This window comes from Nomia melanderi, chromosome 3 (assembly GCF_051020985.1).
Source record: "Nomia melanderi isolate GNS246 chromosome 3, iyNomMela1, whole genome shotgun sequence".
NCBI lineage: Eukaryota > Metazoa > Arthropoda > Insecta > Hymenoptera > Halictidae > Nomia > Nomia melanderi.
Window position 1 is genome coordinate 2,564,733 of NC_135001.1, and position 15,853 is coordinate 2,580,585.

The following is a 15,853-nucleotide window of genomic DNA, read 5'->3' on the forward strand; positions in this document are numbered from 1 at the left end:
CTGCAAATAGAGAAAAGTCGTGTGTGAAAAACGGCCGTCGACGGTATACTCGGTTGCCGCCACGGCTCCGTTCCGTCTATTCCTCCCTTCTCTTGTCGTCGCCCCCGTGCCACCCTCGTTATCATTGTTGTTGTTGTTATTATTGTTACTAATATTATCAGCCTATCGCGTTTTCGTCCGTACACGCGTTACGCGAGTCTGTACGAATGTTCACGCATTCTTCTTGTCACTTTTCGTTCCTTTATATCCGTTGAATTTTCATCAGTTTCGATCGGGACACACCTTTTCTCGCACGCTGCGCAAAAATGGTCGGCTGCAACACACGCGGTAGGCGACAGAAATGCGCTCGGGTGTTGTCGGGATGATCGATGATCGATTACCAGTCGACGGTCGTGCGCGCGTTGCCGGTGGAAAGAAAGGGACCGTTGTTCATCACGGCGGTGTTACATATTACACGGGCACATTGTTATTTATTATATTATATTCTATATAGATAAATATATATATATATGTATATGTTATATACCATCGAAATATCGATTATTGTATAGTCGAGTATTGTACTTAAAAAGGAAAGGCACCATTAAACAAAACCCCTCTATGAAAAGTCTGTTCTTTGCAACAGCCTTCGGGCCTCAGAGACTAGTTCATCATTGACTATTTTATCGGAGCCACGCAGGCCCGCGCGAGAAATCGGTTCACTCTTTCTTTCTTTCTTTCTTTCTATCCTTATTTCTCTTATTTCTATTATTTCTCTTTTATTCATTCTTACTTCTTGTTCTTTTCGTTAGTTTCTATTTCTTTTATCTTTTTTTCTTTTTAATACTCAGTCTTCGACGTCTTTCACAACCTACGATATAAATATTATAAAATTATATAATATAGGATCTATAAATATGAGTATAAATAGTCACTTAATACTGATCTCCTCCATCTATGGAACAAGACTGGCGTTTCACGGATTATTACATTGGCAGTAGCAGACATCGGGCATGGAACTGGACGAGATATTCTAGCGAGTCGCGGCGAGAGTCGTTCATATTCGATTGCAACGCGCGAAGATCACGTTCCTAACGGATATTTTTAGACGGGATAATCACTAACGAATGATTCATGAAATATCTCGCGTAAATTGAGCCAAATTGTTTCCGCTGTTGTTGAAAACAAGGAAAAGTAAGTGGCTTCAGGATATGCATACGACAATGATGAAAGGAAACCCAAGGTCGTTTCGAATGTCGCTTCAATGATTTGCGACAACGTACGAAACAAGAAATTCGGTCTATCGATGCTAAATCCATGTCAGTCAGAAACTAATGAAAATTCAGGAACGAATGTGAATGTCAATTCATTTTAGTCGAGAATTGAGTAATATTTCATTGATCCGGGTCATTCTAAGGTCATGATGTTATAGGTCGTTAAAATCGTCTCGTTATCGACTCGATAGTAGATGAACGTCATATTACAAGGAATAGATATCAATATGCAAAGGAACAATGATGACCTTACAGTGACATTCAAAATAACCTCGCAAAAATCCTTTCACCCTTATCAGATGCATATTCTAAAATTCCGTTCTCACTTCCAACAGCAACGAAACCAACTAACACCTTCAATTTAAATGAAACAATTTATACACGCACCAAAAATAAATACGCATTAAACTTCTCGCGAATGAAAATCCGTTCGACAAAATATTCAGCGTTCGAGCGTTGGTTCGTCGATCGAGAAACCAAGTAGCCATGTCCGGAAAAGGTAAAAATAATGAAACTATAATATCGGCGATCGAATCTTTGATTGAAAAAGAAAGCATCCCGTACCGTTCACATCAAGAAACGCAGAAAAGCTTCGAACAAACAGAACTATTTCCCGGTAAGCGTAGAAAAGAGATCACGTTCGGGCGGGAATATAAAAAGCCTTTTTAGAATACATCGAACTCAAGAGAGGGAGAGATCGAGAGTTATTTGTACACTATGAATACTTAAAATATTCTCTTGAATAATTACCCGCTGAAAGCACGGGCACTAGCGCCCGCGGATTTCCTCCGTTCCCCGCAAGGACCCAGCCCAACTAGGTTTTCCGAAAAGATAATTAATGCAAGATCGTGTTCCGCGAGATCAACGTGGAACGATGAATATTTTCCCCCAACCAAGTCGCCCCGCCGACGAAAAATCCACGGCCGCAGCTATTTTCCACGAGGAAAGGAACGGATATTCGTTGCGCTACAACCGAATATTAACGGCGAACAATTTCGCGTGCGAGGAAGAGAAAGAGCTCGCTTCCCCAGGAATCATCATCTTCGAGCTCGAAAAACGGATCGCGCCGCGCTCTCGCCCCGAACTATCTCTTTCTCTTATGCAAATCTAATCAAAGGCAATATCTCGAGGTTTCTTGCCGGCGAAATATCGCGGCGGAAATGAACGGCGCGCGGTGAAATTCAGTCCCATGCGCCGCGCCGCGGCACACCGGCTCAGAAAATCTCCCGCGGAGACTTTTCCGCGAGCGCTATGGGGTCATCGTGTTAGTACGAGATCCAGTCATTTCCGGTGGCCGCCGCGAATAAACAATTTCGCCTGCTCTCAGGAGAGAAGGGAGAATCGTCGAACGAACAGGACACTGTCCGAATTGTACGCTATCTGGCGATATCTACTGGAGGTAGTATAGTATAATACACGAACACGATATATATGTATAGATATATACCAGACTCACAGATGTTGTCGTCTCCTTTTCCTTCCTTTGTACTCTCGATTATAAATTACTTCGAACACGTGAGATCTCTATAAGCAATACCGAATCTACGACGAACGATCGGCGCCGGTTCCCGCGTTTCGAGGCGGGACGCCAGCCGCCGGAATGCTTAATTAAGTTAAATTTAAGAAAAAATTGAATCAAGGAAAAAACTTAAGTAACTAGAAACTAGACGCACGACAATAAATAATTGGGTTTCCGTTAAAAGAGAATAATTTAAACGGGGGTTGGATACGATTAAAATTAGCGCTGGGAGCGGGCGAGCCCCGGTCGCTTAAACTAACGAATGCCGAGTTACAAACGGTCTCTCGACGAAAGAGTTGATTAATACTAATCGCGCGCACCCGCGCGTTTTCCGCGGTGCGCGCCAAGAACGAGCGAGCCTCGCCGATTGTTATTTCGGTTGGGCTTCCCCTCTCTCGTTTACTTTCGTATTCTCATCGTTTTCATTTCTGTTCTCTCGTCCCTTTTTCGAATATTCCTGTTTTTCTCGGTTTCTCGACGTCCATTGCTCGCTCGTGTGATGTGTTTTGTTGTATATATATATATATTTTTTTTTGTTTGTTTGTTTAGTTTTGTTCGACATGTACGCGTCCCCTCTGCGCATTCTCTACACCGTACCGAACAGAGCCGAACGAAACGATCGAACATTTGCGCGCGAGTCTCAGATTCGGCCACGGGCAAAAATTGTCTAGGTGAGGTAAGCCGGTTCCGATTTCGCTAAAAAGTGCTTGTGCTCTAGACGCATGAACGGCGATATCAATGATCCCTCTCGTATTCCGTGCTTCAACTTAATATGCCTTTTCAGATTGTCGGACCTCGTTAACGATATCATGCAGATTTGGCACTGATATTTATCGGGGAAATGCGATTTCATGTGCTTTTTAATGTTGGCCACGCTCTTCCCGCAGAGCTTACAACACTCCGCGCCGAGAGCGTTCGGCTGTTCTAACTTATTCTGACTGTCTTTACTTATATCCTTCTCTTTTTTGCAAGTTCCCGCTGTTCCTGGAATTACAAGATCCCGATTTCAATAATTGTTGGTTAGGTCATCAGCGATTACCGACAATCTCTACTAGAATTCATGATAAAGATAATATATATATATATATATATATATATATGTATATATATAAAAACAGATAAGTAATAAATAAAGGAGGAAAATCAAAAAAGAACAAAAATAGGAAACAAAAAAAAAACGTGTAATAAACACCTCTCATAGATAATAACGATATATTCAATTCACACTTCTACTAGTTCAAGTCAAAGAGTTGAAGAGAAAAGAGGGGATTCTCTCGATTAATAGTTACATTCTTCAATCAACAGTATTTACGGAGGATATTTACGGAGCAATATAAATCGAGAAACACCACACTTGTAAAACGCAGCAGTACGCGTAGAAATATATATATATATATGTATATAATATACATATGTATATAATACGTACATAATCTCTATAGATACCTACTCGTACCAAACGATCAATGTCATGTCACGTAAACGAACCAAAAAAGCGCAAACCTACGGTTCTTAATCATTGTCAAGAGAGTATAATAATCAAAAAGGAGAGGAAAAAAAAAAGAATGACTCAAAGCTAGCATAACACGTCGTCACACAACTAAAAGAGGAACAGAGATCATCGAAAACGAAAGAAGAAAAGGGAAAGAGGAAGAAACAAGGGATTCTCCACTTTTTCACTAAAAGAGAAAAGAACACGGAAAAGGTGATGTATACGTACTCGAAAGAAATAGAACAAACGAAGAGGGAGACGTAACAGGGTTCACAGTGAAAAGATCGACGTAAGAGAAAAGATGGCGAGGAGAACCGCTGACGACAAAACTTCCGCAATCAGAATTCATGAATTGGATTGCTGCCAAACGAAACAGAGAAAGAAAAGAGACGGGAAGAAAAGAAGAGAGACACGAAAAGAAAAGAAAAGAAAAGATAAGATAAGAAAAGAGACACGAAAGAAAGGAAAAGAAAAGAAAACGAATTTCTGCCACACAGTCTCTTCGATCGACGTGGAGATAGAACTCGTACGACCAAGCCGTCGCGCGAGCTATACGTGAGAAAACGAACATGCGACAGGATCTGTGCAAAACAGACTGATCATCCTTCATCGGCGACTGGTTTGCTGATCGCCAGCGATCACGAGGACAACGAGGATTTTATAATTAACGAGATCGAGCGGCCCAACAACGACAGATTCAAACGTGAAAAGGGTCGAGACGGACCCGCGTCCAGTCTAACAAGAAAATTCGATTTTTCCCGGCGCCAAAGGATACTCCAAGCTGTTCGCCCTGATGAAGAGATTCGCCCTCAAGAGTTAGAGCCGGGATGTAGTTCGCCCTCAGCAGAAACGATCTCGTGTTGCGGGCGAACAATTTTTCCCTTTTACTTTTTTCATATTTTTCATCCTTTTCTAGTTTCCTCTCTTCCCTTTTTCTTTCTTGTTTTCGTTACTGAACCGCGAGACGACTACGACACGACGACGACGACTACTCATGAATCGGTTGCATAACGAAAACGGTTTCGCGGCGACACTGTATATTCGTTGCTAATGCCTCCGTTTACTGGTAAACGTGTACGGGTTAAAGTAAACAGCGCAAGAGAGACACGTGAGAATGTAAGATTAAGATCGCCCAGGTACGGTGATGTAAGAGACGTGGCAAAAAGGTAATTTGTAAGAGGACAGAGAAAACAGTGTGTAAAGGCATGCATAGAGAATCACGCCGCAGTGATAATATATGTATATACATATACATACATACATACATATATGTATGTATATATATATGTATACATATATACATACACAGAGACAGAGAGACATATACATATGCGTATATCGTACATATATATACATATGTATCGTATACATACATGTGTACATGTATACACGGTCGATTTTCTAAATAATATTTACGTAAAATTAGAATCACGTAGCACACGTATATACACATGTTGTTCTCACACGCGCAACAAGAGGCAATGGCATTCGTTCGTTCTAACGTACGCACGCACACGCACGGTTCATGGTTCCGTTATCCTGGCCACGCATAAACAAATCCACCGATATGTATATGTATATGTAGAGAAGGTAGCAGAAAACAAATAGAAAAAAGAAAAATGAAATAACGCAACACATACGGGACCACGTACGCAATCACCGGCCACACACCATCTCAAAAAGTTCCAGACAAACACGAGTACGGTCCATTTGCTGATACCAACAAAAGTACTCATCCACTTTGCCGATACCATTTTCTTTCTCTTTTTCTTTTTCGTTTTCTTTTCTTTTCTTTTCTTTTTTTTCTTTTCTATACTTTACTTTACTTTACTTTTTTTTCGCCCGAAACCACAACAACAACGTGTCTCGACACTATCTAACCCGGCACTGTCATTGTTTATTTTTTCTCTTTCGACAGTTTCTTTCGTGAATCGTTTCGTTCAGGATACTCCTATGTTCCCACGAACACACCCAACGGAGAATTGTAAAAACTACTGAACAGTGACATAGCAAATGCACGATACCATCACCACAACACCAAGGAATAATAATGTATATATAAACTGTGTGGTATACCCGTATGTACATAGGGGCACGCGCGCCGCGTACACGTATATACATACAAAATATACAAGGATAAATTTACATCCAACAAGAAAAGTTTGTTCGTGTTCTAAAAAAGAGTTACCACTCACTACGCTTGCCAGACTCGGAAATAGAGGGATGCTCGCTTCGTACGCCTATGTACGACTCGACGCGCAAAAATCCTTGCAAACGTGCATGCACATCTCCCTCGATTTCTTTAGACGTCACGTATTTCCCCCGCGCCGCGGAACAATGCTACCGCGCCCCGACTGCGCGATCCCGATTTCTCATCGAATTTTGTTAAATCCGGCGTGCGCTCTCGCACCTGTTGACCCGCGGTGTGCTCGCACACACACACAACACATACATCAATTGACGAAATATAGAAAGCCCACGTGTTACTTGTTGCGCCCCCGCCCCCGCCCCCTCCCGCACACCCTCGATCAACCACCGCCGCCCCCAACTACACCCCCTGAACTCGCGTGGAACTCGAACGACGCATCGACGGGCGAAGGGAAGTACGTCAGATCTAAATGGAATTTTGATTGCAATGACAGATGTTTGGAGGTCTTACCATCGAGTCCGTCGAGCATTTCTGGGGGATTATGGTGTTCAGACGATTCAATTCCTGACACGCCGTCGCTAAGCGCGCCCGTCGTGGCTCCTCCTTCCTCTGCTAGCAGTCCGACCGGGTGGCCCTGCACAGAACACGATCCTCATGAATAACACTGGACACGATTATTTACAATTGCGAATGTTTACTATCATTTGTCGCGAAAAAAAGAACTTGTCCGGTGTTTTCTTTAGTAATTTGTGTTACGCTTCGATACACCGTTTCTCCTTGGTTCGAGGAATTGTTAATTGGTACTGCAATTTGTAGGGTTCAACGTGAAATCTGGATCCTTCGTTTTTCTGTTATTCGTTTCAATTAAGGATGTATGAATGTAAATGATATATTTTTGTGAACGTACGTTCGTATTGTTCGAGGATCGACAGATTCACGCGGACCAATATATTTCTACTTCATTTTTTATTTGCTTGTACCTTATCGTGTAATGTTGTTCCTTTTATCAAAATTGTCGAGTGAATATTATGTTCCTTTGGTATGGAAATTTATGATATTCAGTTCGAAACTAATTGCAGAAAGAATTATGTAAAATGGCGAGGTATCTTAAATAATTCATCGAAGGTTGAAACGTAATTTGTACAAGAAAACGAATGGCTTTTGTCAGGACGTTAGTAAGAAACAGCGGAAGCGACGAAATAAATAGGAAAAACTTTTTAAAATAAAATGATTGAATCTCAATCACATGGAAATAATAAAACGGAATTTGTAATAGTCGTCTTTTATTCGCTATATACAATTTTAACCTTAGTTGTAACAACTGATCGAGAAAAATAGTTGCTGGATCGACTGTTTATAAGTTTCATCGAATTTCTAAGTAAATATATTCCGAGATAACAACAGTATGATATCTAGTAAAAATATTTAGTTTCCCTTAAAATTCGACGCAGGAATATCCATCACAGAAGCATATCACTTCAAAAATGCACATGCTTTGGCAATTCTTTTCTTTCTAACTGTATTTTGGGATTTACAATCTCGCAATACTTTATAAATATTACTACATAAAAATATATTGTTCAAAACAGTACGTATATCAATTTTGAATTGTATACACATAAAACGTTTGCTTTTAAAATCTATTAACCACATAAACCTGCAGTTTAAAAAGTGTTTATATTTTCATATGGCCACTCACGTGATTTTACAAAGTAATTTTTAAAGTACAGTAAACAATGTTAGACGTTCATTTATTCATAAAACGTCTTCAATTTATAATTTGCATCAAAATATCTAATATTTTAAACAGAAACTTAATTGTAGTCTTTGCATTGTTACGCATTGCAAAAAAGCTGCGCCCATATTTCTACATTATAAAATATTGCAATAAAATTAAACGAAATGTTCTGATATAAAATTATCCTTATTTCGCTAAGAAAAAAACGGTCAAGATCATATAACGTATTTGCACTCGACTAATAGAAAATGTGCTTATAAAAATATGAAGAAAAAACACACTGATTAAATTAACTAGTCCATATAGTCACTGAAAGATGAATGATCGAAAGAATAGATCTCCTTATTGAAATTTACGTTTTAATATTATTTTGAGGTCAAATACTTTGAGCGCAATTGTAAAAATGACAATGAATATAACATAGAAATAACAAGAACATTTGCAAAACTTGTTAAACTACTGTGACACAAGCATATTATCAGCAAAATGCAAATGAAACACATCCATATTTTAAAGAAACGACAGTAATGCGTTCAAGGCATTACTTATGCGTTTTGACATAATTGGAAACATACGAAACGTGCATAGAAATAGATTATAATAATTGACTGTTTAAAAAATGTGTGTACATATTTCTATAGCAAATGGAACTGTAATAAAAACATTTTTTTGTTAATCAAAATTCGGTTGAATCTCATTTGAGCAAAACTGATCACAATTTTTGATAAAGATGCAATTACAATATAGAATCAACAGGTTTCCATAAAGCAAGTGTAACTTCCTTTTGCCTCACTTTCCTTAGCAACACACATATTATGCGCCTTACATTTGTCATGATGATTTACTATTTCAAGTCTAAAATTGCCATTTCCAGCTGCAAATGAAGTACGTATCTCAGGAATTGTATCACTCCACTTCCTGCAGTATTTACAATACATCAGATTGGATATCTCATCGTACTGAAGCCACGAATACATATCTAACCAACTAACTTTGAATCTACCTGCTTTTCTACTTTGAGGAATAGTACGTTGTGAAATATTGCACAGAGTTGACTGTATCACTGACATTCCCTGATGTTGATTGCCTGTTGCTATTCTATGTACGTTAATATCTTTTTGGGTATTCTTAACATTTGTACTGTCTGACAATAGATTTAATAATGAGTTCGTGTTACTGTTTTTGTGCGAATATGATTTGTGAGACACGGATTGATTTTGCAAAGTTTTATGAGAATTCCCATAATATTCGGATGTAGTTCCTGATACATTGATAGACAGAGAACCGCCAGCCATGATAGTGCTTTCACGAGAAACTTGTATAACAGCAGTTTCTGGTTGATTTTGGGGCATATTATCCATAGTTTCGTCACTCTTCCCATCTCTCTGAACCTCCCACTCCACACTAGTCTGTCAACAGAGAAGGAAAGGATATGTGTTTAATCAACACATCTTTGATTTTGCTTTTTAGCATATGAGAAGACAATTTTCCTTTTTTGCGTCTGTATTTAAACATCCCTTCCTTCCCATGACTGTTTTGACTGAGTAGTTGTAGGATAGCAATAATAAATCATTAATTACAGGAACAGTAACGAAACTATATCTTTGGTATATTATATTTGATCTGTCGCACAACTTCACGAATAGCTTGAGAGCTACACATGAAAAAATATCTCTTCAGAAAAATAACAAAAAAATTACAGCAAAAGTAACCTGCTGAAATCAAATGACACATAATAAAAGAAATTAATTAAAAAAGGAAGAAGAAGTAATGCTGTTACTAGACTAAAAACTACATCAAAACTACTTTCCTAATAAATGTTTCTAAAAAAAAAACTACTTATTTGAAATGAGAATTTTTACTGACAAAGTAACTGAACTAAATGTGTCTAAAATTGAAACTAAAATATAACACTTTAATGCAAGACAAACACACTCATGATAAAAACACACGATAATAAATTATTTTCTACCATATACATGCTACAAATTATGTAATCAACATGCAAGATATAACCACATTTTTACCATGATATAAAATAGTACATATGAGAAATCACTCACTGGGAGGGAGATGTTGTCATGAAAGTCTGGTAAGTGATGATCTAACTCTTGCTTGATAGATGGTTGCGGCTGTGATGAAGGAGACATAGGTCGGCCACCATCTTCCATTTCACCTCCCAAGGCATTATTTAACTTTGGAATCACAGGAGGACTTGATTTGTAACTACATTGTGAAGATGCCTGTAAACAACAAACAAAAAGGATATGGATTTTAAATGTACTAAAGCCATCTCTGTATTTATGTATTTGTGTATTTGTGTACCTAAATATCTCATTTAGATTCAAATTTCATTTATATAAACTTACAAATGATGTCATAAAATTTGTCTATGTTCCAACTTTTTATATTAAATAAAATTATGTATCATTTCGTATTATCAATTTTTATTATTATTGGGAAAGCCTTCAGGAAATTGAGAAATGGTGTAGCAGAATTTTTTGTACTATCAAAGCTTAAGGGAAAATTCGCGATAATAAGTAAGATACCGTAATACTTGATTCGCGTCTTAAAACGCAGATTAGCTTTTGCTTGATTTCTCAAGGTCGCGAGAAGGTATTTGGAAAGCTGTGCAATGACAAGCACATATATAGTGTATTGATAACAAAGTACAATCATTATCTCTAAATTTTAGACGCTACGCGCAAAAAAAGTTCATGGCATGTACATGTGGCTACGTAAGTATGTGCGTGTACGCTCGCACGCACGCATGCACAAGGGCACGCGGGCGAGTACGCAGGAGCATATGCTTTCAAAATATTAATCGGAAAACAACAAAACTAATTCAAATTAACATTACTATCGATATTTCTATGTACTGAAGATATAATATAACTCTCTGCATAAACAATCGGGAATAGAAATTAAAATAAATAAGATTACAACATTGACTCAGTATACTTTAAAAGAAAATACTAACATTAATTGGAAAATATAAAACGCATTAATATATTATATAACAACTAATTACATTAGAATATGTAATTTACTGAATACAAGTGTCATAAATAAACTGAATATTTACAAAACATAACATTTTATAAAATAGCAAAACAGAATAGAATTAATGTGACTTCATTGCATTATATCTTAAAAAGGTTTTACAACAGTTTATATCAGAAAGAAAGAAATAAAATCTATATCTAAAACGAAAGGAACTTGTAACACTAAGAGAATGATACATAAAAAGTACATGTAAACAGAAATAGAATAATTTAGTACTACAAAACAATGTAAAAGTTTCGAGCATAATAAATTTTAATACTACCATATATAATTACACTTTACTCCAAAATTTTTTACTAATAAATTTTTTATTCCAATAGTTTTTGCTCCAAAACTTTATACTATAAAATTTTGTACTCCAAAACTTTTTACTCCAAAACATTTTGCTGCAAAGATCTTTTGCTTCAAAATTTTTTACTTCTACAATATATAAAACAAAAAGTCAAAAGATACAAAAATAAAAACAAAAAATATGCTGGTGATTGAGGAACGAAAGTATGAGAAATACAATGTTACGATTACAAAATTACATACCTGAGAATCGGACATGAACCGTTCACTGGGTGGACCACTAAGGGAAACATCATAGCTGCCCGAAGCCTTTCTTTTCCTCTTTTCAGGAAGAGGCTGAAGGTTAGGCGAGTCAGTATGCCTAACACCAGTTTGCGTTTCTGGTTCTGGCGATGGACTTTTCTCTTCTGCCTTGTTATTTACACTATTATCAGTGAGGCCTCTAATCTGTAATGCCTCGGCTGTTTTAAGGAACATCGGTAGTAGATGCTGACTAACGTTAACTTCTCCCTTATACATAAAGTGCAGCAACGCCTTCATTTCCGTGTCATTGACATCCTTCAGGAATATAATTGGATGGGGATGGGTATTCTGAAGGAAAATGCTCTCGAAATACGGACTGCATGCAGAGAGTATCGTCTGGTGTGCCTTGAAAGTGTCTCCAACACACGCCAGGGTTACGTCGCAGAGTGCCTCTCTGGCAAGCAACGAGCTGAGAACGTCTGTGAGGTTGGCTGGATGATTGTTCCACCGTAGACAATACTGTTGGTCCATCTTGTCTATCTCCAATCCCGACCCTACAACCAAACTAGCTGCCCTGAACTGTCCACACTAGAGACTTTGATCACCCTGACTACAGAATGACTCCCTAACCCTTAAAACGTTAACTCACACGCCTTCTCCACGCACACTCTCCTATATCGACTTGACGATATCTCCTCGGAGATTATATCGCAACTCTAGACCCACACAACTTCCTCCGTGCTTCTGCAAATGTGCCACATTGCAGTATAACTGTAAAACCCTTCAGGGTTCACGCGTCGCTACTATACGTGCCGAAAACATTTTTTTCGCATAACCTCGGCAAACGACGAACTACTCCGTTTACAATTTCACGTCGACGAACGTGGCGAAAACGAAAAGAAGGTTAGAATATTAATTGCGACGCAGTACGTGTCACTCACAGATACGATAATATCCAATATTCGAAGATAATGTTTTCGGCAATGTCAATATTCGCGAGGCTTGGGCGCCATTGTCGGTCGGACTCGTCTAGCCACGAGCCTTCTCGCGAAAACTCGATTTGTTGATGCTCGATTTCTAACCATTCAAACACGCTCCACACGCGGCTTTATTTACCTAAACCCAGCGCCAGCTAACTAACGCACCGTATACACTAACGACCCGGGTTTGTTTATCGTGTTGACGATTACTCACCTTTCGCAAACTTTTTGCCATTACAACGCCACCCGACCCTTAACGTCCACTGCCATACCAATCTGCCAATGCCTACGGCCTTATTTTTAAAATACTTTTGACCTTCGTGCATCTGCCGTGGGGAATGGCGCGAAGGGCGCTCGAATTCAAACGCGGCTAGACACGCGGCACGATTGCTTCCAATATTTTCGTTTAAACTAATCGTTTTTCTCAGTCGAAATTAAAGAAATTTTTAGATCGATGTAATTACAAATGCATTTAGTATACGAAACTTGACAATGTACGAAAAAATTGTCATTTCCAATGTTTATATATCTACAAACATAACCTTTGCTGTGTATTCACCTTTTCGAAATCGAATATAATCGTAATAAGAGAAATAACAACGAATTTTATAGAAACGGACAGTTAGTCATTAGAATAATGTTACTAAATATTATTAAAATATGAACAAATAATTTACATGAGATACATAACCTATTAAGATTGTACATGGCTTATCTAAAAGAATGTGATAATTATATATCACGGCAATAATATATATAGAAATACATAAATAAATTATCTAATTTAATTACTTCCTGCAAGAATTTAAAGACAAATGTCCTTGTCTTATATCATCTATTGAAATTCCGATAACTTCATAGATATACGAGTACTATAAAATTTCTGTAGTACCTATAAATAGACAAGAACCTTCGTGTTTAGTTCTAAAGTTCACCGATGGACATAAAAGATTTCCATACAATCGCGAGAACGAACACAAAATTATCGCCCTTGTAAATTGAAGATAAAACGTATTCGTAAATACGTTTCACCGACCGAGCGAAGAACCAGTGTAATAATGCTTTAAACAAATGAAACCAGGCTGGAAATTCGACGCTTCGTAAAATGCAACAAATTGCCGCATCCGTGGAAAAGTTTCACGCTTGTCTATCATCCGTTCTATTATCCTAGATTGTGTGGAATTCAAAGCCGCCGCGGCAAAGAAAGTTTTAAGTCAGTCGCAGTTTAGGCGCTGCGAAAAAGAAGGAACCGTGGAAAAAAAGCCCGTTCGAAAGTACACTTTAATCGCGGCCCGCTTTAATGAGTCGTGAATGCCTTCCTTTCCGTGTTTCCTTTTATTTTTTTTTTTTCGGTGGAACGCGCGCGCGTGTACTCGCCGCGTAATACGAGAGGGGATTACGTTTCCCGGAAAATCATCGAGTGCAAAGGGGTCGTTCGGCTTCATTTGACTGCAATAAACGGTAATTCACGCAAATCGCGAGCTTTCTGATATTAATTTCGGTCGTCCGCGGGCCGGACGATAATCGTGTTAACCATACGAAATCAATAGGTAGCGGGAAAATTGGAAAATCTCCTTAATCGGTTTTCGAATATGGATTTACAAGCTTTGCCTGACCATTAACAGATTTAATCCGTACTTTGATTGGCACTGCGCAAAATTACAATTCGCGTGCTTGTCCCCGGCGAAGATACAGGGGCGTGTTGGTAAATAGGAATTCGGTGTATTAAACGGGCAACGCAATGGGCATAATTGGATTTATCTCGAGCGTGTTTCTGAGGATATAAAACGTCCGTCCGGGACACGTATCGGGGGCCCGGCGTTCGGCGTTCGCCGATTATTTTTAATGACAAATTAACTGGGAACATTTAAAACTTTCCATTCGTCGGAGAAAGTTTTTCGTTCGTGCGTTGCGATCGACGTCCCGGTAAATAGTAACGGACATCGTGAAAAGCGTATCATTTCAGGACCCGTTTCTCAGAGATGCGATTTACGCGGACGACTGAACAGATTGCGTCGGACCCAAGATTGCCCTTTAAGGGCAATTCGCGTCCGATCTGTCGTGTTTCGGACGCGAGTCTACTTCCAGAAAATTTTTCTTGTTTTCTGTTCCCTATTCTGCGCGATTCCGGCGAAATTAACAGGCAGTATGCTAGGTACTATGAAGTAGAAACTATTACGTACTATGGTGGGAGAAAAACGAATAATCCCGACCGACGGTACCAGATCGGATTCACCAATCCTACCGGTGAGTAATTGCCGAAAGCGCGTGATGGGCTAGCTCACCCGAGACCTTCGAACCTCTCGACAACTTCGATTTTGCGCGATCAAAGATGAGCCTGTCAGTTAATAATAACGAAAACAAAAAATAAACCAAAGAAACTTGTTCGTCGGTCGCTATCGACGGCATTCCCCGATCAAATAAATGATTACGCAACGAATTGTGCGAACCGGTTTCTCGGACAAGTTCCTCCTACTGTTCGACAAGATTGGCGCTTCCTAATAACTTTTCTAGACTGGCAACGGGTGAACGTGTCAGTGGTCTGCCCGGGCAAGGCGATTATTACGGAGCGAGTGGATAGTCGAAAAATGCGACTCTCGAATATAAAAGATCAAAGATCAGTGCTAAGGACAGACACAGAAGAGAAAAAAGCATGTGTAAGCTTATCGTTGGCAAAAGGAACGGACCTGTAGATCCTCCGCGCAGCTGGGTTACCGGCGAGCATCACCGTTATCTGCATAATTATCTCGCGGTGGCCTTGACTGTTCCACGAGGAAAACACGTCGAAGCCTGGCATCGCGACGTATCGTGGCCCGATACATCGCCGTCTCTTTCGCCTGGCGCGTGCAGAAGCCGCGCGCGACGAGGCGCGCCGAGAAAATCGTTTCTCTGTCTCTTCCGTGCGGCCGGCAGATCTTCAGGGACGATCTTCGCGCGGTGCACACCGGAAGTGCAGCGGTGCCACGCAGTTCGCGCGATCGTTTGCACCGCGCATGCCCGCGCGCTAGTGCGCGCGCACGGATCGATTCGCGACGATGTTTCCGCGACTCGTCAACCGATTTTCGTCTCTTTTCTCTTTCGTTTCTTTGGTCGTTGAAACGACAAGAACTTTTCCCGTTATT

The 15,853-nt window shown here is 39.4% G+C and overlaps 1 protein-coding gene across 14 annotated transcripts in view; it reads right to left on the reverse strand.

The window, feature by feature from the left end:
* LOC116430295 (zinc finger and BTB domain-containing protein 8A) overlaps window positions 1-15,575 on the reverse strand; it is an 87,621-nt gene extending 72,046 nt beyond the window's left edge. For 9 of the 14 annotated variants that reach the window (XM_031984216.2, XM_031984218.2, XM_076366393.1 and 6 more), the window contains exons 1-4: window positions 12,946-13,059; window positions 11,752-12,305; window positions 10,215-10,394; window positions 6,924-7,047 (exon numbers count right to left, since the gene is read on the reverse strand). In XM_031984216.2, coding sequence (XP_031840076.1) covers window positions 6,924-7,047; window positions 10,215-10,394; window positions 11,752-12,305; window positions 12,946-13,057 — 970 coding nt within the window. In that variant the 5' untranslated portion in view covers window positions 13,058-13,059. Of the gene's footprint in view, window positions 1-12; window positions 3,757-6,923; window positions 7,048-7,694; window positions 9,561-10,214; window positions 10,395-11,751; window positions 12,306-12,400; window positions 12,862-12,945; window positions 13,060-15,418 lie in introns of those variants that run through there. The other 5 variants (XM_031984214.2, XM_031984212.2, XM_076366391.1 and 2 more) reach the window with 5 other exon arrangements.
* Window positions 15,576-15,853: the final 278 nt, after the last annotated feature.